Source organism: Centropristis striata, chromosome 16 (genome assembly GCF_030273125.1).
Source record: "Centropristis striata isolate RG_2023a ecotype Rhode Island chromosome 16, C.striata_1.0, whole genome shotgun sequence".
Classification (NCBI taxonomy): Eukaryota; Metazoa; Chordata; class Actinopteri; order Perciformes; family Serranidae; genus Centropristis; species Centropristis striata.
This window is the reverse complement of record NC_081532.1, coordinates 23,114,358-23,128,469: the sequence shown is the minus strand read 5'-3', so window position 1 is coordinate 23,128,469 and position 14,112 is coordinate 23,114,358. Positions and strand designations below refer to the sequence as shown.

The following is a 14,112-nucleotide window of genomic DNA, read 5'->3' as shown; positions in this document are numbered from 1 at the left end:
GGCCCTGCTGAGATTTAAGGAATTAAAAATTAAATTCTGATCTTGCAGCTGCCCGAAGAGGTCCTTGCTGCTTTTTATACACACGCCTTGACAACAGATGAAAGAGGTAAATGTGTAAATTTGCTGCTTTTGACGTTTATCGCGATTCATTTAGTAAGAAAACTTGAGAAATTAAAAAGTGAAAATCTGTGTTAGAATGTACATTTACATTTACGTGCTGTAATCCACTACCTTTTTGAAGCAAATATTGTGCTTTTTACATTTAGCTGCAGCTTTAGTTACTTTTCAGGTTGAGATTTAACATAATAAACATGCTAATTTTAGGCTATTTTTGGTCATTTTGTGTCTCTTTTGGTCAATTTGGTCAGTTTATGTCTTGTTATGATCCATTCATCTCCCCTCCCATCTCCCTTCCCTTCCTAACTGCAATTTTTGTGCTTTATACTCCACCTCGGTGTCATTTGTAATAACTACGGCCATTGGAGGGCGCCACTAACTCCAAACGTAAGATGGCCGCAGAATTGGCATGTGATATGCACGCAAAAATGGATTTCGTATGCATTGCACGTAATTTGCAAGTAAAAAACGTTGTGTGATTTGTACGCAGATTGAATAGGGTTGGGCAGTCTGCTTTACAAAAAACATGATAAACATACTCAAATAATTACAACCCACAAACCACAAAAGCATTTGACATTTATTTTCAGTCAGAAAGAAACACATAATTAGAGGGATATCCTCTTAAAAATGGAGTACGATGATTAAAGAAAATTATTTCTCTGCCGTTTTTCTTTTTACATTTTCACTGACTTAAAGTCACTGTTATGAAACCTTGAGAGAGTCGAGGCACAAAAGAGTAATTTAATATTGTTGCACTGTGTTATGATTTGTGGACGAGGAAAACTGCAAGTAGGACGGCAGGTGTATTGATGAGTGTAGCAATGGAAAGGGGAAAAAAGCTAAATGTGAACCTTTCCCTTCTTCGCTTTTGAAATGAGCTCTCAAAGCTTTCAGTCTTCACCCAAACCTTCATGATAACAGCATAATCTTAATGTAAATGAGATAGATAACACTATCCTATTAGGGATTTTGAGCTATTTTTCACCCATAACATGTCTTCTTTCTGATTTCTGGTGGAAATATAAATATTTAGGTAGCTTTGTTTTTTTTTACTAAATTTGATCTATTTGCACCTGTTGATTTCTCTTAAATTCACTAAAAGTTATCGTTCTGTTTTAGCATGTAGCACCCTGAGCGTAGTCTAAACCTTTGTTTGAAGTCTCTGCACAATATAATGTGTTTTACATGTTCTATATTGTTGTTGTTGTTGTTGTTGTTGTTGTTGTTGTTGTTGTTGTTGTTGTTTTAACTTAGATTCAATATTTTTTCTTCAAATAGTCACTTCCATTAAGAATGTATAAAAACCTTTAAAGGCCGTTTTCTCAGAATAATTTTTTATCTCAGCTTCAGCTCCACTTACAGACACCAAGCTTACCAGTTTTATTCCTAACTATATTCTGAAGGTTTTCACAGAGAGCTTTGTCTAGATATCATGCATTATCTGATTTATACGATTTTTTCTTCCTAAAAACATGTCAAAATCTGTTTTTTATGGCTTTTGACAGTATTTTCTGATTTATGAAACGATAGAAGCAGATATTCCAATTTCCTTCTGTAAAAAACAACAACATTGAATCTAATATATCAACAAAATAAAATAATAACTTTGAAATTTGATTTATCCAATGTTCAGATTTATGTCCTGGAAATATATACAAATTAGTGCATATTTAATGAGTTCACGCCTCCTTTGCATATCTCAGCATAAAATGTCAAAAAACTATTATAACTATTATAAAATATTGTCTTAATGTAAATTTAAAAAACAAAGCGATGTGTTAAAAATTACCCTGCTCACCTGTTAATTTGCATCTAAGAAAAGTCGAAATGGTGCATTTAAGTTCACCTGATCATGAAACATGAACAACACTGGCCATGTTTTTTTCCCCTCTCCTTGAGTAATTATTCTGTTCAAATAGCATATATTTCTCTCCAGGCAGAGAGTGCTCGGGCTGAATGGATGCTGCCACTGCATAATGGTCCTCAGACGTTTGTTTCCTTGGCAACGTGGGGAGGGCATGTGAAGAGGGAGGTATAAAAACACTGGCAGCTCCTCTCTGAGTCTTACTCTGAGGTAAATGCACTCACTGTCAACACGGAGAACTTGCTACACACTTTCTCTCCCTGTTTGTCTGTCTCGGCTCACTTGAAGCCTCTGCTCCACAAGTAGCTGCTCCAGCGAGGATGATGCGGCCGAAAGATTTACGCCAGGGCTCCGGCACCAAGACCTTCCTAGACGCCATGCACGGTGGAAAGGTTCACCTGGCGCGCTTCATCCTGGATGCCTTGGACGGACGCATCATCAACTCTAAGACAGAAAACAGCCGCACCCCACTCATGTTCGCCGTCTGCCTGCAAGACCCCGGGACCCGGGCCAAGTTCACCCGGCTGCTGCTGGAGAAGGGAGCCGACGTGAACTGCCAGGACGAGGACGGCCGCACCGCGCTGAGCCACGTCTGTGAACTGGGTCACCTGGATGTGGTCAGGCTTTTAGTGCAGTTCAATGCTGACCCAGACGTCTTGGACGCCTGGGGTAACAGCGCTCTGATGTATGCTGCCTTTTCTGGGCACAGCCAGGTTCTGGAGTTCCTGGTCCGGGCTTTTAAAAGACTTGGACTGAGGCTGGACAGAACCAATAATGCTGGTCATTCAGCCATCGAGGTGGCCAACTTCTTTGGACACAACCAGTGCGTGAAGATCTTGAACTTTGCTTGCAGGAGAGGTGTTGGCACAGATGATCCACTTGCAGATTCGGGTACCATCGGTGAAGGAGAGAGTCAGCTGCCCAACAGGCTCCCTAGACATGTTCTGGAGAGGTTCTCCAAGCAGCTGAGTAACAATGAAGACCAACTACCTGGGGTGTTTCAGAGGCAGCTGAAGATTGGAGATAGCAGCAGGCTGTGGAGCCGCTTCAGATGCCCCAGGAGCCAGTCTCAAGACGACAACCATCGGCACAGCTGGGCTCTGCCTCCTCATGTGGAGAAAAGCAAGACTGAGGGGGATCAGAGTGTTCTCTTCACTGCCAAACAACTGCAAAACTGCCAGCTTAGAGAGCGAAGAGCTAAAACTCTGAACTCTCTGCCCGAGCCGAGCCAGAAGGATGTCAGCCGAGACACTGGACTCCTAAGGCAAACACCAGCAAGTTTCCCTCTCTGGGGGAAAGCAAAGTCATTTAACCTGGACCTTCTGAGCAGCAGAAAGCAGTCCTATCAGGGTGATGTGCGTGACATGAGCCTGTCAGCCAGCAAATTAAAGAGAGCCTCGCTACAGGATGAGAGATGCCTGATAGACAAGATGGAATGTCAAAGGAACACCCGAGGTCTGACAAACGATGCTGACAAAACTGTCTCCGTGCCAAAACCTCTTTTAAGTGGCAAGACTCAGCCGGTGAGAACACTCGAGGAGAAATCACAGAGAGAGGAGGCAAATGACTCCGTCGCTCTGTCTGGCAGAAGAGAGCAGCAGAAGAGGGGAAGCTTTGGCCTGGCCAGCAGACACAACAAGCTGCTGTTTGCCAGAGGGGAGATGGAGTCCGGGATCCCAGGCCGTACGCCGGGGTTCATGGGTCTGGGGACCAGACTGCTGCGGCGATTCACCGCGCCAGAGTTCATGAGGATGGTGAAAGACTGTTCATCTGGCTCTTCAAGCGGCCGAGGGCAGATTTCCCGCTCCGAGACCTTCCCTCTCCCTCACACACACCAGCAGGTCAACAGCCAGCCGAGCATGGACAGCATCAGTGGAGTTAAGTGTGAGTTTGAAAGCTGCTCGTCTCAGTCCGCCCTCGATTAGACTGAGGACTCCGTCGAGAAGTAGAAAATGGCTGGTAGGGAAATTTTCTCAGAACCCCAAGATTCTGAAAATGCAGTCTGATTGCTGCCGATATATTCTGTTTATTGAGGGAAATAATAATATTTTGCTTATGTTGCATTCAATGTTTATCGATAAAAAGCGAGGTTTTGAAGCTCATTGTTCAGCTGCATACAATTTTGAAATACTTTATAAATCGGTCTGTGAGCTTCTGAAAAAAAAATTGTTTCACATATATGCGATTTATATTCTATGGAATTAAATGTATTTGATATCGCTTCTGTGTTTATAAGAAATATTGTATGTATTTTGCTGAAAGATATTCACTGACAGTGCACTGTATAATTCTTGCTGAATATCTAATAAATAATTTAAAACAGTGTTTATGCATGTGTGTGTGGATGCAGGATTAAATTACTTCTGATTCAATGTGCATCATTTATTGATTTATACAAAATTAAAATGTGTAATTCTCTTTTTCATTAATGATCCACACAGAGATAGAAATACATGAAACACGTCAACATGTATCCGTGTCAGAATACAAAGACTATGTGCAAAGTGTTTCTCAGCAGGTCGGACGTCCTGCAGCATCACATGCCGGGCCTGTGTGCTTTATCTAGGCAAACAAATGCAAATACAGTCATACACATCTTCTGGAGGAAGCAACACACATGTCTTGTGGATTCTTTTTTTCTTCTAAAAAGTCTGTCACAATACAAAGAGGGCTGTATCCGAAGCAAACACTAAGAGATGTCACCTCACACACACACACCCATGTGCCCATGTGCTCACACACACATGCAGACACTCACATTTCAGTAAAGAAAAGTAAAATTCATCTCATATAATTTACTGCAGTAGATCAGCAGGTACTAATATTTTTATTTACATTATTAATGTATATGCTTGTGTTCCATTGTCCGTACTTAATATTGAAACCTTATTTGCAACTTCACATCATACAAACAAACCCCACGACACCATTTTGGAAATAAACAATAAATATGAAAAAGAGAAATATGAGTATTGGTGATTTTTCAATAGCCCAATAGCAGCAGCTGGGCTTTCATCTACCCAGTTGTTATGCTAATAAAGGAGAATTGTCTTTCACATCCCAGTTTGGTACATATTCAAGCATTCACGTCAGGCCAGGTGTGCCTCCATGTGGCCATGCAAAGAGTCTGCTGTCAGTCAGTGTTTGTGGAGAGTTCTGGCCATGTTGCCACGCCAGAGAGTGTGAGTGTGCAGAGGTAACTTTATTCTTCCTTAATAATGTCACAATGAGCCTACCACCTGCTTTATAAGCTTTACACTGCTAGCAATAATGCCCACTATGAACACTATAAAGGATCTTTAGACAGCACATGTTCATTACATATACTTAACGTGGAATATTGATTTTTGCTATTAGCTGATATGCACCATGTTGTGTTGAATCCCAGTGAATGTTACAGGAAGCCAGTCAATATTTGGATCGAACTGAGTTGAGAGGTGAGGAATTGCATGCTGCCTTTAACTCACTCCTAAAGTGCTTCTCTCATGCCTGAGACCATGCAGTCTGTCAGCTGTCCTGCCACCATCACTCTGGCAGCAACATGCTGTTTGGGTCTGCTTCTCTGGAGCTGGTCTCCCGTTGGCCTGGGTGCTAGAGGAGTTGGACCTCCGGTGATGGTCCTCGCCTGGATATACGTCAGACTGAAGGTGGGTGTTGGGAAGTGGGAGCCCCTCGGGGGGTCAGCAACGGGACATGCGCTTGCGGTACTGCTCCACCAGTGGGACCAGGCACTGAGGTGAGCCGCTCTGCAGCAGGAAGGGGTGCTCCAGCAGGTCAGTGGCGCTGGCCCGCTCTAGGGGGTCCCGGGTCAGCATACGGTCCAGGAAGTCTTTGAGAACTGGGGAGATCTGGACCAGAGATAAATGGGTATATGTACTTTCACACAGTAGTTATCCAAAGTTACAAATATTTAAAGAAATACTCTATACCCAAAATGGCTTTTTGAATATAAATTACTCCCCCCATTTTGTCTTGAATTTTTAAGGAAAACTACGAAAATCCTTCATAAACTGTAGTAGGTTATTACATTTAACAACAGCAAAACATCTGTTTACAAACTTTTACACAGCTCATACCATAAGTCTCATTTATCCAGTTGTATGCTTAGGACTTCCCAAACACATGCATTTACGCTAAAATTACATTATTTAAAACACTTGTGCTGTGTTATGAATGAGTATAAACTAAGCTTGCACAGGCACGCTAATTGTCTGGACAGGGAGCATGCTGATGCAACCTTTAGTAGTCTAGGAGTAATGACTTGGATTGGATAACTGCTCTGTTTTGATATCGATTTGGTGCTGTTATATAAGGTCCGAGAAATTTTGAATTATTTGTTCATTTGGAGGCATGCGAGGAAAACGAAGGTAACTAAAACTTTACTAAAAATGGTGATATTTCTGTTAAAATCACATTATTCTTCAATTGTAATTGAAATTGTAATCACCAGATCCTGTTAAAAACATTGAATTCTGCTCCTCAGTGACACTGTGAAGCCATGATTGATTCTGCTGAGACGAACGCTCACGAGACAAATATTCATTGAAAATCTTTTTTTTTCCTTTTTCTTTTTTTTAGCCATGATTGTGCTGATTCCATAGAGCTGCAGGACTTATATATTGCATTGAGATACAAGGCCAAAGTTAGTAAAAAGAGCCAAAAAAGACAGCAAAGACACCCTGGTGGGGTTCAGAGTTTTATAGACAACATATGTAGTGAATATGGATCTCTCTGTTTTCATACCTGGCTGACGTTTCGCACAGTAGGAGCCAGCTCGTCCCTCAGTCTCTTCATAGCTGCTACAGGAGTTTCACTGAAGTACGGCGGCTCTCCGTCCACCATCTCCACCACCATGATCCCCATCGACCAAACATCCACCTGGTGCACAATCACACATTTGAATTATGTGACAGATCTCACAGCACAGATTGCCACTGTTGGCATTTGAGACCACCGCTGTTTTTCAGCGTGAGTGCATTTGAATGTGTGCCTCCTCACCTCGGTGCCATATGGTGATTTGGATATGACCTCAGGAGCCATCCAATAGGGTGTCCCCACTAAAGATTTCCTCTTAGGGATGTCTTTGCTGATCTGAGCACAGAAGCCAAAGTCTGAGAGCTTCACCTGTGGGGGGAAAATAGAAAGGTGTCAGTATCAAGACAGCAAAAGAGAGAAAGAAAAAAATGAACATATTTTACCCTTCCGTCTAACGTGAGTAGTATGGAGTCGCTCTTGATGTCTCTGTGGATGACTCCCTGTGAATGGAGATATGACAGGGCCTGCAGAACAGCTTCACACACTGTGGCAATCTGCTCTTCACTCAGCCTGCAGGATAACACACATACAAGTTTACACACACAAGCAGATTTTACATTAACATTTCACACTTTTCCATTACGAGTTTGTGCCAAATCTACAGGCAAGAAAGTTGAAATCCATGAATCACGGTACATTAAAGGCAAACGATTAAGTAGTAATAGGTTCAAAACAGCAGCTCCCACACGGCAGAGTGATAAAAAAAACAAAAACACATGATCATTCCTATTCAGAATTAATGTGACTTTGATATTTCACAAGTGCAACATGAAGACATAAGAGCCAGGAGACAAAAAGACATTTTGAAGCAGCAAACAAGGTCATGCGCCCACTGAAAACACACAAAGTAAGAGTTACCTAACCTGTTTTTCTCCCACACGATTCTACTCTACTAATACTATACAAGAAAACACACTTTTTTGCACTAATTTATGCGGTCACTCTGCTTCTTGATAGAGGTAGACTTTAATGATTTTGAAAATATTATTTTCTGCCAATAAAAACAAAAGAAGAGGAGGAATTCTTGATTGTGCTGTCGATATACTGATTGTTCTAGTGTTTGACGAACTGTGGCTGTGACACTTGGCTCACTTTATATGTCGTTTGGCTTGAGAGGATATTTTTCATCCCTTTGAGTCAAGCGATCTAACCCTGATGTCATCTCATGGAGATCGAGCCAGGCATCTGTTAATAATATAAGATATACTGACAGCTCAAAACCCAATTCAGCTCCCTTCTGCTGGTGTAACTAAGTACTGTACTTGAGTACAATTTTGACATACTTTATTAGAGTATTTCCATGTATGTGAATTTATACTTCTACTTCATTACATTTTAGAGGCAGATATTGTACTGATGTTGTCACGTAAAATAATATATATATATATATATATATATATATATATATATATATATTTATATATATATATATATATTTTTTTTTTTTTTTTTTTTTTTTTTATTATTATTATTATTATTATTATTATTTTTGTCAGTCATGGGCCCTTAGAATCACCCTGAATTTCCCCCTGTCTACAGGACAACGTGACAACATCAGAAAATCAAATTCTCAACCAAACTTGGCATCTAAACATGCATGTATTCGAAAAGCAGGAGGCTTGGAGTGAAAGAGAGGGCTGACTGACAGCAGATCCCTCAGCAGTCGATACCACACTGCCCCCTTGTGGTTGGTTTCATTACTACTATGATATCATAAACAGAAATGCATCAATGCAGCTATCTTGAGAGGGACCAGGGTGATCTCTTTGTGGTGCTCGTACCTGGTCTCAGACACGATGTTAGTCAGAGCTCCACCCTGCAGGTACTCCATGATGACCCACAGCTCCTCCTCCACCAGGGCAGACTTGAACATCTCCACCACATTCCTGTGCTGATAGTCTCTCATGATGACCACCTGCAACGCAACATTCATGTAAGAGCCAAAATCATTGGACATAAAACACATTTTGTCTCCAATGCAAAAGAGTTACTCAATTTAGTGTTGTACTTTCAGAAAGGTACAAAATTGGTGGAGCAGTCCAATATATCCTGATTCTACTTTTTAGTATGATCAAACTCCCACAAACCACACAACGAACTGATGATGATTAATGAACAAACAATAGCAATTAAATGCTGGAACAGTAAAAAACTGAGAACTGAACTGAGGAAAACACTATCTTAAATTTAAGATTTAAGAATTTACCATGAGGAAACACCAGAAAGAAATTTTATAAAGAAAGTTATAAATAAACAATAGAATACAATAAATAGTTAAATAGATAGAAATAAGAAAATAAATAAATAAATTGATAATAAAAAATAAACGAATAGATAATTATTATTATTATAAAATAAATATATAATACAATAATTCATAATTATTATTGCTATCATTATCATTACAATCTTTAAAACCTAATTAAAGACTATACTAAAAAACATTTTTTATAACAGTGAGAACAGAACAAATCACATTAAATCTGTTTTTTTTTTTTTTTTATCAGACTTGAGCCTCTTTAATGTGTAATATGGTCATAAAACAGATCCAAGTCTGATGTTTTCCAATGTTTGAACAGTCCCTTTTACATCACTCTAGCGCAACAATCGTCATAAATCTGTGCTTCTGTGCAAGCTGAACTTGAGGGGTTGCATTGTAACCGGGCCATGTTTTGGATTAAATCTGTTTCTGCAAAGCCTTTCACGTCACAATTCCATCACTCCTGGCTCCGCCTCCTCATCCACACACATCTGCATACAGACGGAGCAGCCATCTATTTCTCATCATCCTTCTTCTCATTATCATCTGATCAGACCTGACTTCTGCAGCCCCCATGTTTACTTCTGTACATAGTGTGCTGAGTGTGAGGTGAACAACCAAACAAAACAATCTGATTTGAGCAACAACAAAAAAATCACAATTAAGAGCTGCAGTGTGAACGTAGCCTTAGCCTTCTCTTTTGTCAAATTTTAAAGAGCTCCCTCTACAGCCACAGAAGACATTGTACAACTGCTTTTACAGGCTGAGTATTTCTGTGAATGACAAGCAGTCTGACCTTCATGTGTAGAATCATCAGTGTATCTCTTTAAGGAAGCATTAAAGAAGAACTGTTCCAAAATGCATACATGCTGCTGCTTCGGTTTAAGCAAGAACAAAAGTATAAGCCAACACTGAAAAAAATATCTCTCCACAATCCAAAAACTCAAATTGAAATTTGTGCATTGGGAAAGCTGTAATAGATAACACTGAAAGCACCCTTTTAGAAGAAAATTCTGCTTTACTTCAATCTTGTGTCATGCTCCAAGTGCTTCTATTTTGTGCTATCCCCTTATATAGCAGGTTTCCTGTTTTTTTTTATTTTGTCACTCACATCTTGTCTCGTTTCAGGTCTCTTCACTGCCTTCTCCCTGTGTGTTTTCCACACCTGTGTCTCGTTGACTCCACTCCCCTTTCAGTATTTCAGTCCTGTCCTTCCTCTTTTTTCTGTGCCAGTCTGTCTTGTACCCTCGTGTCAGTCATTCCAGCCTTCCTTCTAGAAGTTTCCTTGCATGTTATTTGACCTATTTTTGGATTCTACCTACAGACTTGGATTCCTCTGCCTGTCTGATTGCCTACACATGTACTGAATGTAAATAACATTGCCTATTGTGAACTTTCTGACTCTTGAGTCCTCATCACCTAGTATGTTTCGCATAAATATGATTATTGTTACTATACGGGTCATGCTAACTTGGGACTTGCCACCTGTGTTGTTGAGATTCTGGGACACCAACCGAAACGGAAGCTCCAGGATAATGCAGGCATTAAAAATATCCAATGCAGTAACCATAATTATTTGAAATGCTGTAGAAGGCTGGTGCATATTGCTCTGATATATCTTGAGAGTCCTGATTTACCCAAAACTTTGCAACAGTGCAACGTTAGTCCTACTTAAGAGCCACATTTATTGGAGAAACAGATTGAATAGAAAAAGGATTGTCCTTGGAATACCAGACCGCAAAGCAGAGGTGGGACCAAGTCATTGGTTTGCATGTCCCAAATCAAATTAAATCAATAAAAGAATGACTATGAAAAAGATGGAAAATAGGAAGGCCAAGTTTAGGCCAAGGATGGTAAAGATGGTTAATATTTAAATCTGAGTTTGTGTGTAGGTGAGAAGTTTTGTTTGTGTTTTTTATGGGGGGTTGGTACGTTTGAGGGTGTTTGTTTTGTTATTTGAATGTGAGGTGCTATAGTGTGGATTATGTCATCTTAGTATTGTTTGAAAAAAGAGTTCCAAGTCAAGCTCTTCGGGTTAGCTCGTCGGGTCTAAAGGCATCATATATGTGACTCAAGTCTGACTGAAGTCCAAGTCATGTGACTCGAGTCCACGCTTTTCCTTTTTTTTTTAAAGATTATTTTTTTGGCATTTTGTTGCTTTATTTATAGTGATAGATAGAAAGGGGGTGATAGAGGGGAAGACATGCGGCAAAGGGAGCTCAGGCCGGATTCGAACCCGGCTCCGCCGCAGCACACGGCATACATGGTAAGCGCTCTACCGGTGTAAGCCACCGGGACGCCCCAGTCCACGCTTTTCCTGTAAAGAATAGTAAGCCTGAATCTTCAGATGAGTTGCCGTCACCCTAAATGCATTTTGTGTTGTTGATGTGTGTTTTGTGCTTGTTGCATACTGTACCTCGTTAAAGAGCAGCTCTCTCCTCTGCTGCCGCCGCAGGTCCATCATCTTCACCGCCACCTGCCTGCCGCTGTGCTTCTCTGTAGCGATACACACCACACCCGTCGAGCCCTCCCCAATCTTCACAAAGTTCTCCAGGTAAGACCGAGGATCTCCCTTGTCGACCACCATCTGCAGGGCCGCCTTAAACTGTTCGTGTGTCACCTTGGGTGGGTCTGGCGGTGGTCTGGGCGAAGGATGCTGTGGGGGTCTAAAAGCTGGGGAGCAGGTGCCTGGAGGACTGGTAGCGAGGGAGCCTGTAGGGGAGGGTCGAGGCTGGGAGGGGCTGTCTTGACGGGGATAAGGCGGATTGGGGCATCCGGAGTGTCTTAGGAAGGGGTCAGGCCCATTGGGCCTCAGCCCCATGTTTGGAGACAGGCCCAGTGTGTAGCTGGCTGAGGAGCGCACAGTCCGCTGGGGTCTGATGCCACCGACAAGAGGACTGCTGTTGCCAGTGGGCAGGAAGCCGGAGTGGTACCTCACTGCCGACTCTGCCTGCAAGATTAAAAAAAAAATATGGTGAAGAACATTAAGGAGGGAGCTGAAAGAGAGTTGGCCGCCTGCCTGGGGCCCCCAGACCTGCTTTAAAACTGAATGTAAATCAAGTCCTTTGCTCTCACTCTGCATCCACCTAACCTGATATGAACCATGTAAAGATGTTACTATATGGACCCAATTGTCCCACTGAGATCTTGCCAAACACACCATCTCTCGACTTTTATAACCCCACTGGCACTTTAAACCCACATTTCATATTTTAACTCTAGAATTAAATTAAATAAAAACTAAAAACAAGCTTTAATCACCTTTAGTGTGAAGCCAATCAATATGCTGCCTCACTAAAGTTTCCAACAACCTGAGAATGAAACTGATTTCTTAACAAAAAAAAAAGTAATGGATTCAGAGCTCATGCAAAAACACGTTGAGGTCTAGTAATATGATGTGCATAATGTTAGGAGAAATATGCATATATTGTGTGTTCTATGAATAATGTATTAGTGCACTTAATGACCATAAAGAAACTGCTGTGATGTCAGGCTTACTTTCAAGTCATAGGAGGAGAACGGCCTCCCAGGGCTGTTCTGAGGGTGCATGTACATCGGTACGTTGGGCCGGAGCTCCGTGCCAACTGTCGCTTGATCGGCCAGGGGCTGCTGTGCAGCCATAGCAGGGCTGTAAAAACAAGCTATAGGTCTCTGAGTTGGTGGCATTCCCCTGGGGAGCTGAAAATCCCTCTTCCATATCAGTCTCTCCTGAGGGCTGCTCACCTCTCCGCTCATATAAGCACCGTGACTCAGCAACGGCATGTTCTGGGGCTGAAGCGGTTGCAAGGGTCCCTCCAGGGAGCTGACACTGACTTCATAGGTGGACTTGGCCTTGGGCAAGATCCCATTTGGCTGCAGAGTGATGCTCTTCTTCATGCCCAAGTAAGGGGTGTTGGTCTCACTGTGGATGTTCCTGGCCCTGTCCCTCCACTGGTCTTGACCCTCGTCGTCTTCGTAATCCTGGGTCAGGCCCTCGTACTGGTAAGTGTCCCCCTCGTTGACTTCCCCCAGCCTTCCCAGCGACTGGGCCCTCTTCCTCGCTGAGGGGCTGCTCTTCCTCAAGGAGTTAGAGCTGGTCACAGACAGGCGGTTCATATCGTTGATCATGGCTGCGATGTAGTCTCCATGACCGATCATGCTCCCCCGCACAATGGTCTGAAAGGAAAGAAGCGTTTATCTTTATCACATTATGGAAAGATTTTGGGCTGAAAAGGAATAATGAGGGTGACATAATCATTGCTCAGAGGAGAGTTAAATTTAGACTTGAGAATCTGTAAAGGACATCTTTGTCATTCTTCAAAGACAGCGACTTAAATCATTTCCCCAGGGGCACTTTCTGACAATACACTGACAAATATACCAAGCAAACATACCACGAGACACGCCGCAAAGTAAAACTGTTCTTATGTTTAAAATAATTCAGATATTACAGATAATGATCCTTTCAGATGGTATGCATAGTAAGCAGGCATGCAAAATCCATCCTGCCCTGACAGAAAACCATCAGACTGAAGATCTTTTGCCAGAATAGTAATACTGTTGCAACTGTAAGAGACAGTGTACGGTGGCTCATTAGTCACTCTCAGGGTAGAGTCATGTTCAGTTCAGTCAACAGCCTCTCCTGTTTCTCTGGTTCCGTGCCATTACATTTGCACAGGGGGTAGAGGTCAGATGACATCTCACCTACTGTAGCACCTCTCAGAGAGGAGATAATGGCAGGTGATAATGGCGCAGATGAGAAGATGCTGTATATATATTACATCACATTTTCCCATCTGAGGTTTGAGGTTATTGTTGGTAACAGCACATTTACCTTGATGACTGTATTTAAATGATAAATCAGACCTAAATGCTGATATGATGGTTTCTGTAGGATCACAAACAGAATCGACCGTATGCTAGGTGAAGCGTGTAAATCCTGAGATTTGCAGGCTTTACCACTAACTGGCATTTCCTTTTCTGTACCTGCACTTTTTTCTTTTTTATCCCTTCTGCTTGACATCTGTGGGAAGGCGCCATGGACTGTTATTAATTGCCTGCATGGAGTAATAAA

General features: G+C 41.9%; 2 protein-coding genes across 2 annotated transcripts in view; one reads left to right on the top strand and one right to left on the bottom strand.

Moving 5' to 3' along the window:
- Positions 1-699: 699 nt before the first annotated feature.
- Positions 700-4,309, top strand: LOC131988526 (inversin-A). The gene is made up of 2 exons (XM_059353659.1): positions 700-2,194; positions 2,291-4,309. Exon 2 carries the CDS (start codon positions 2,305-2,307, stop codon positions 3,907-3,909), a length of 1,605 nt encoding a protein of 534 aa, XP_059209642.1. The 5' UTR covers positions 700-2,194; positions 2,291-2,304; the 3' UTR covers positions 3,910-4,309.
- Positions 4,137-14,112, bottom strand: part of LOC131988525 (serine/threonine-protein kinase PAK 6) — a 27,039-nt gene continuing 17,063 nt past the window's right edge. Inside the window, exons 4-10 of the mRNA XM_059353658.1 lie at positions 12,558-13,214; positions 11,476-12,009; positions 8,581-8,714; positions 7,183-7,309; positions 6,983-7,108; positions 6,728-6,862; positions 4,137-5,832 (exon numbers count right to left, since the gene is read on the bottom strand). Coding sequence (XP_059209641.1) covers positions 5,665-5,832; positions 6,728-6,862; positions 6,983-7,108; positions 7,183-7,309; positions 8,581-8,714; positions 11,476-12,009; positions 12,558-13,214 — 1,881 coding nt within the window. The 3' untranslated portion in view covers positions 4,137-5,664. The remainder of the gene's footprint in view (positions 5,833-6,727; positions 6,863-6,982; positions 7,109-7,182; positions 7,310-8,580; positions 8,715-11,475; positions 12,010-12,557; positions 13,215-14,112) is intronic.

What these genes read in the sequence shown, in the direction of transcription:
- LOC131988526 (XM_059353659.1), top strand. Translation starts at nt 2,305, where the DNA reads ATGATGCGGCCGAAAGATTTACGCCAGGGCTCCGGCACCAAGACCTTC.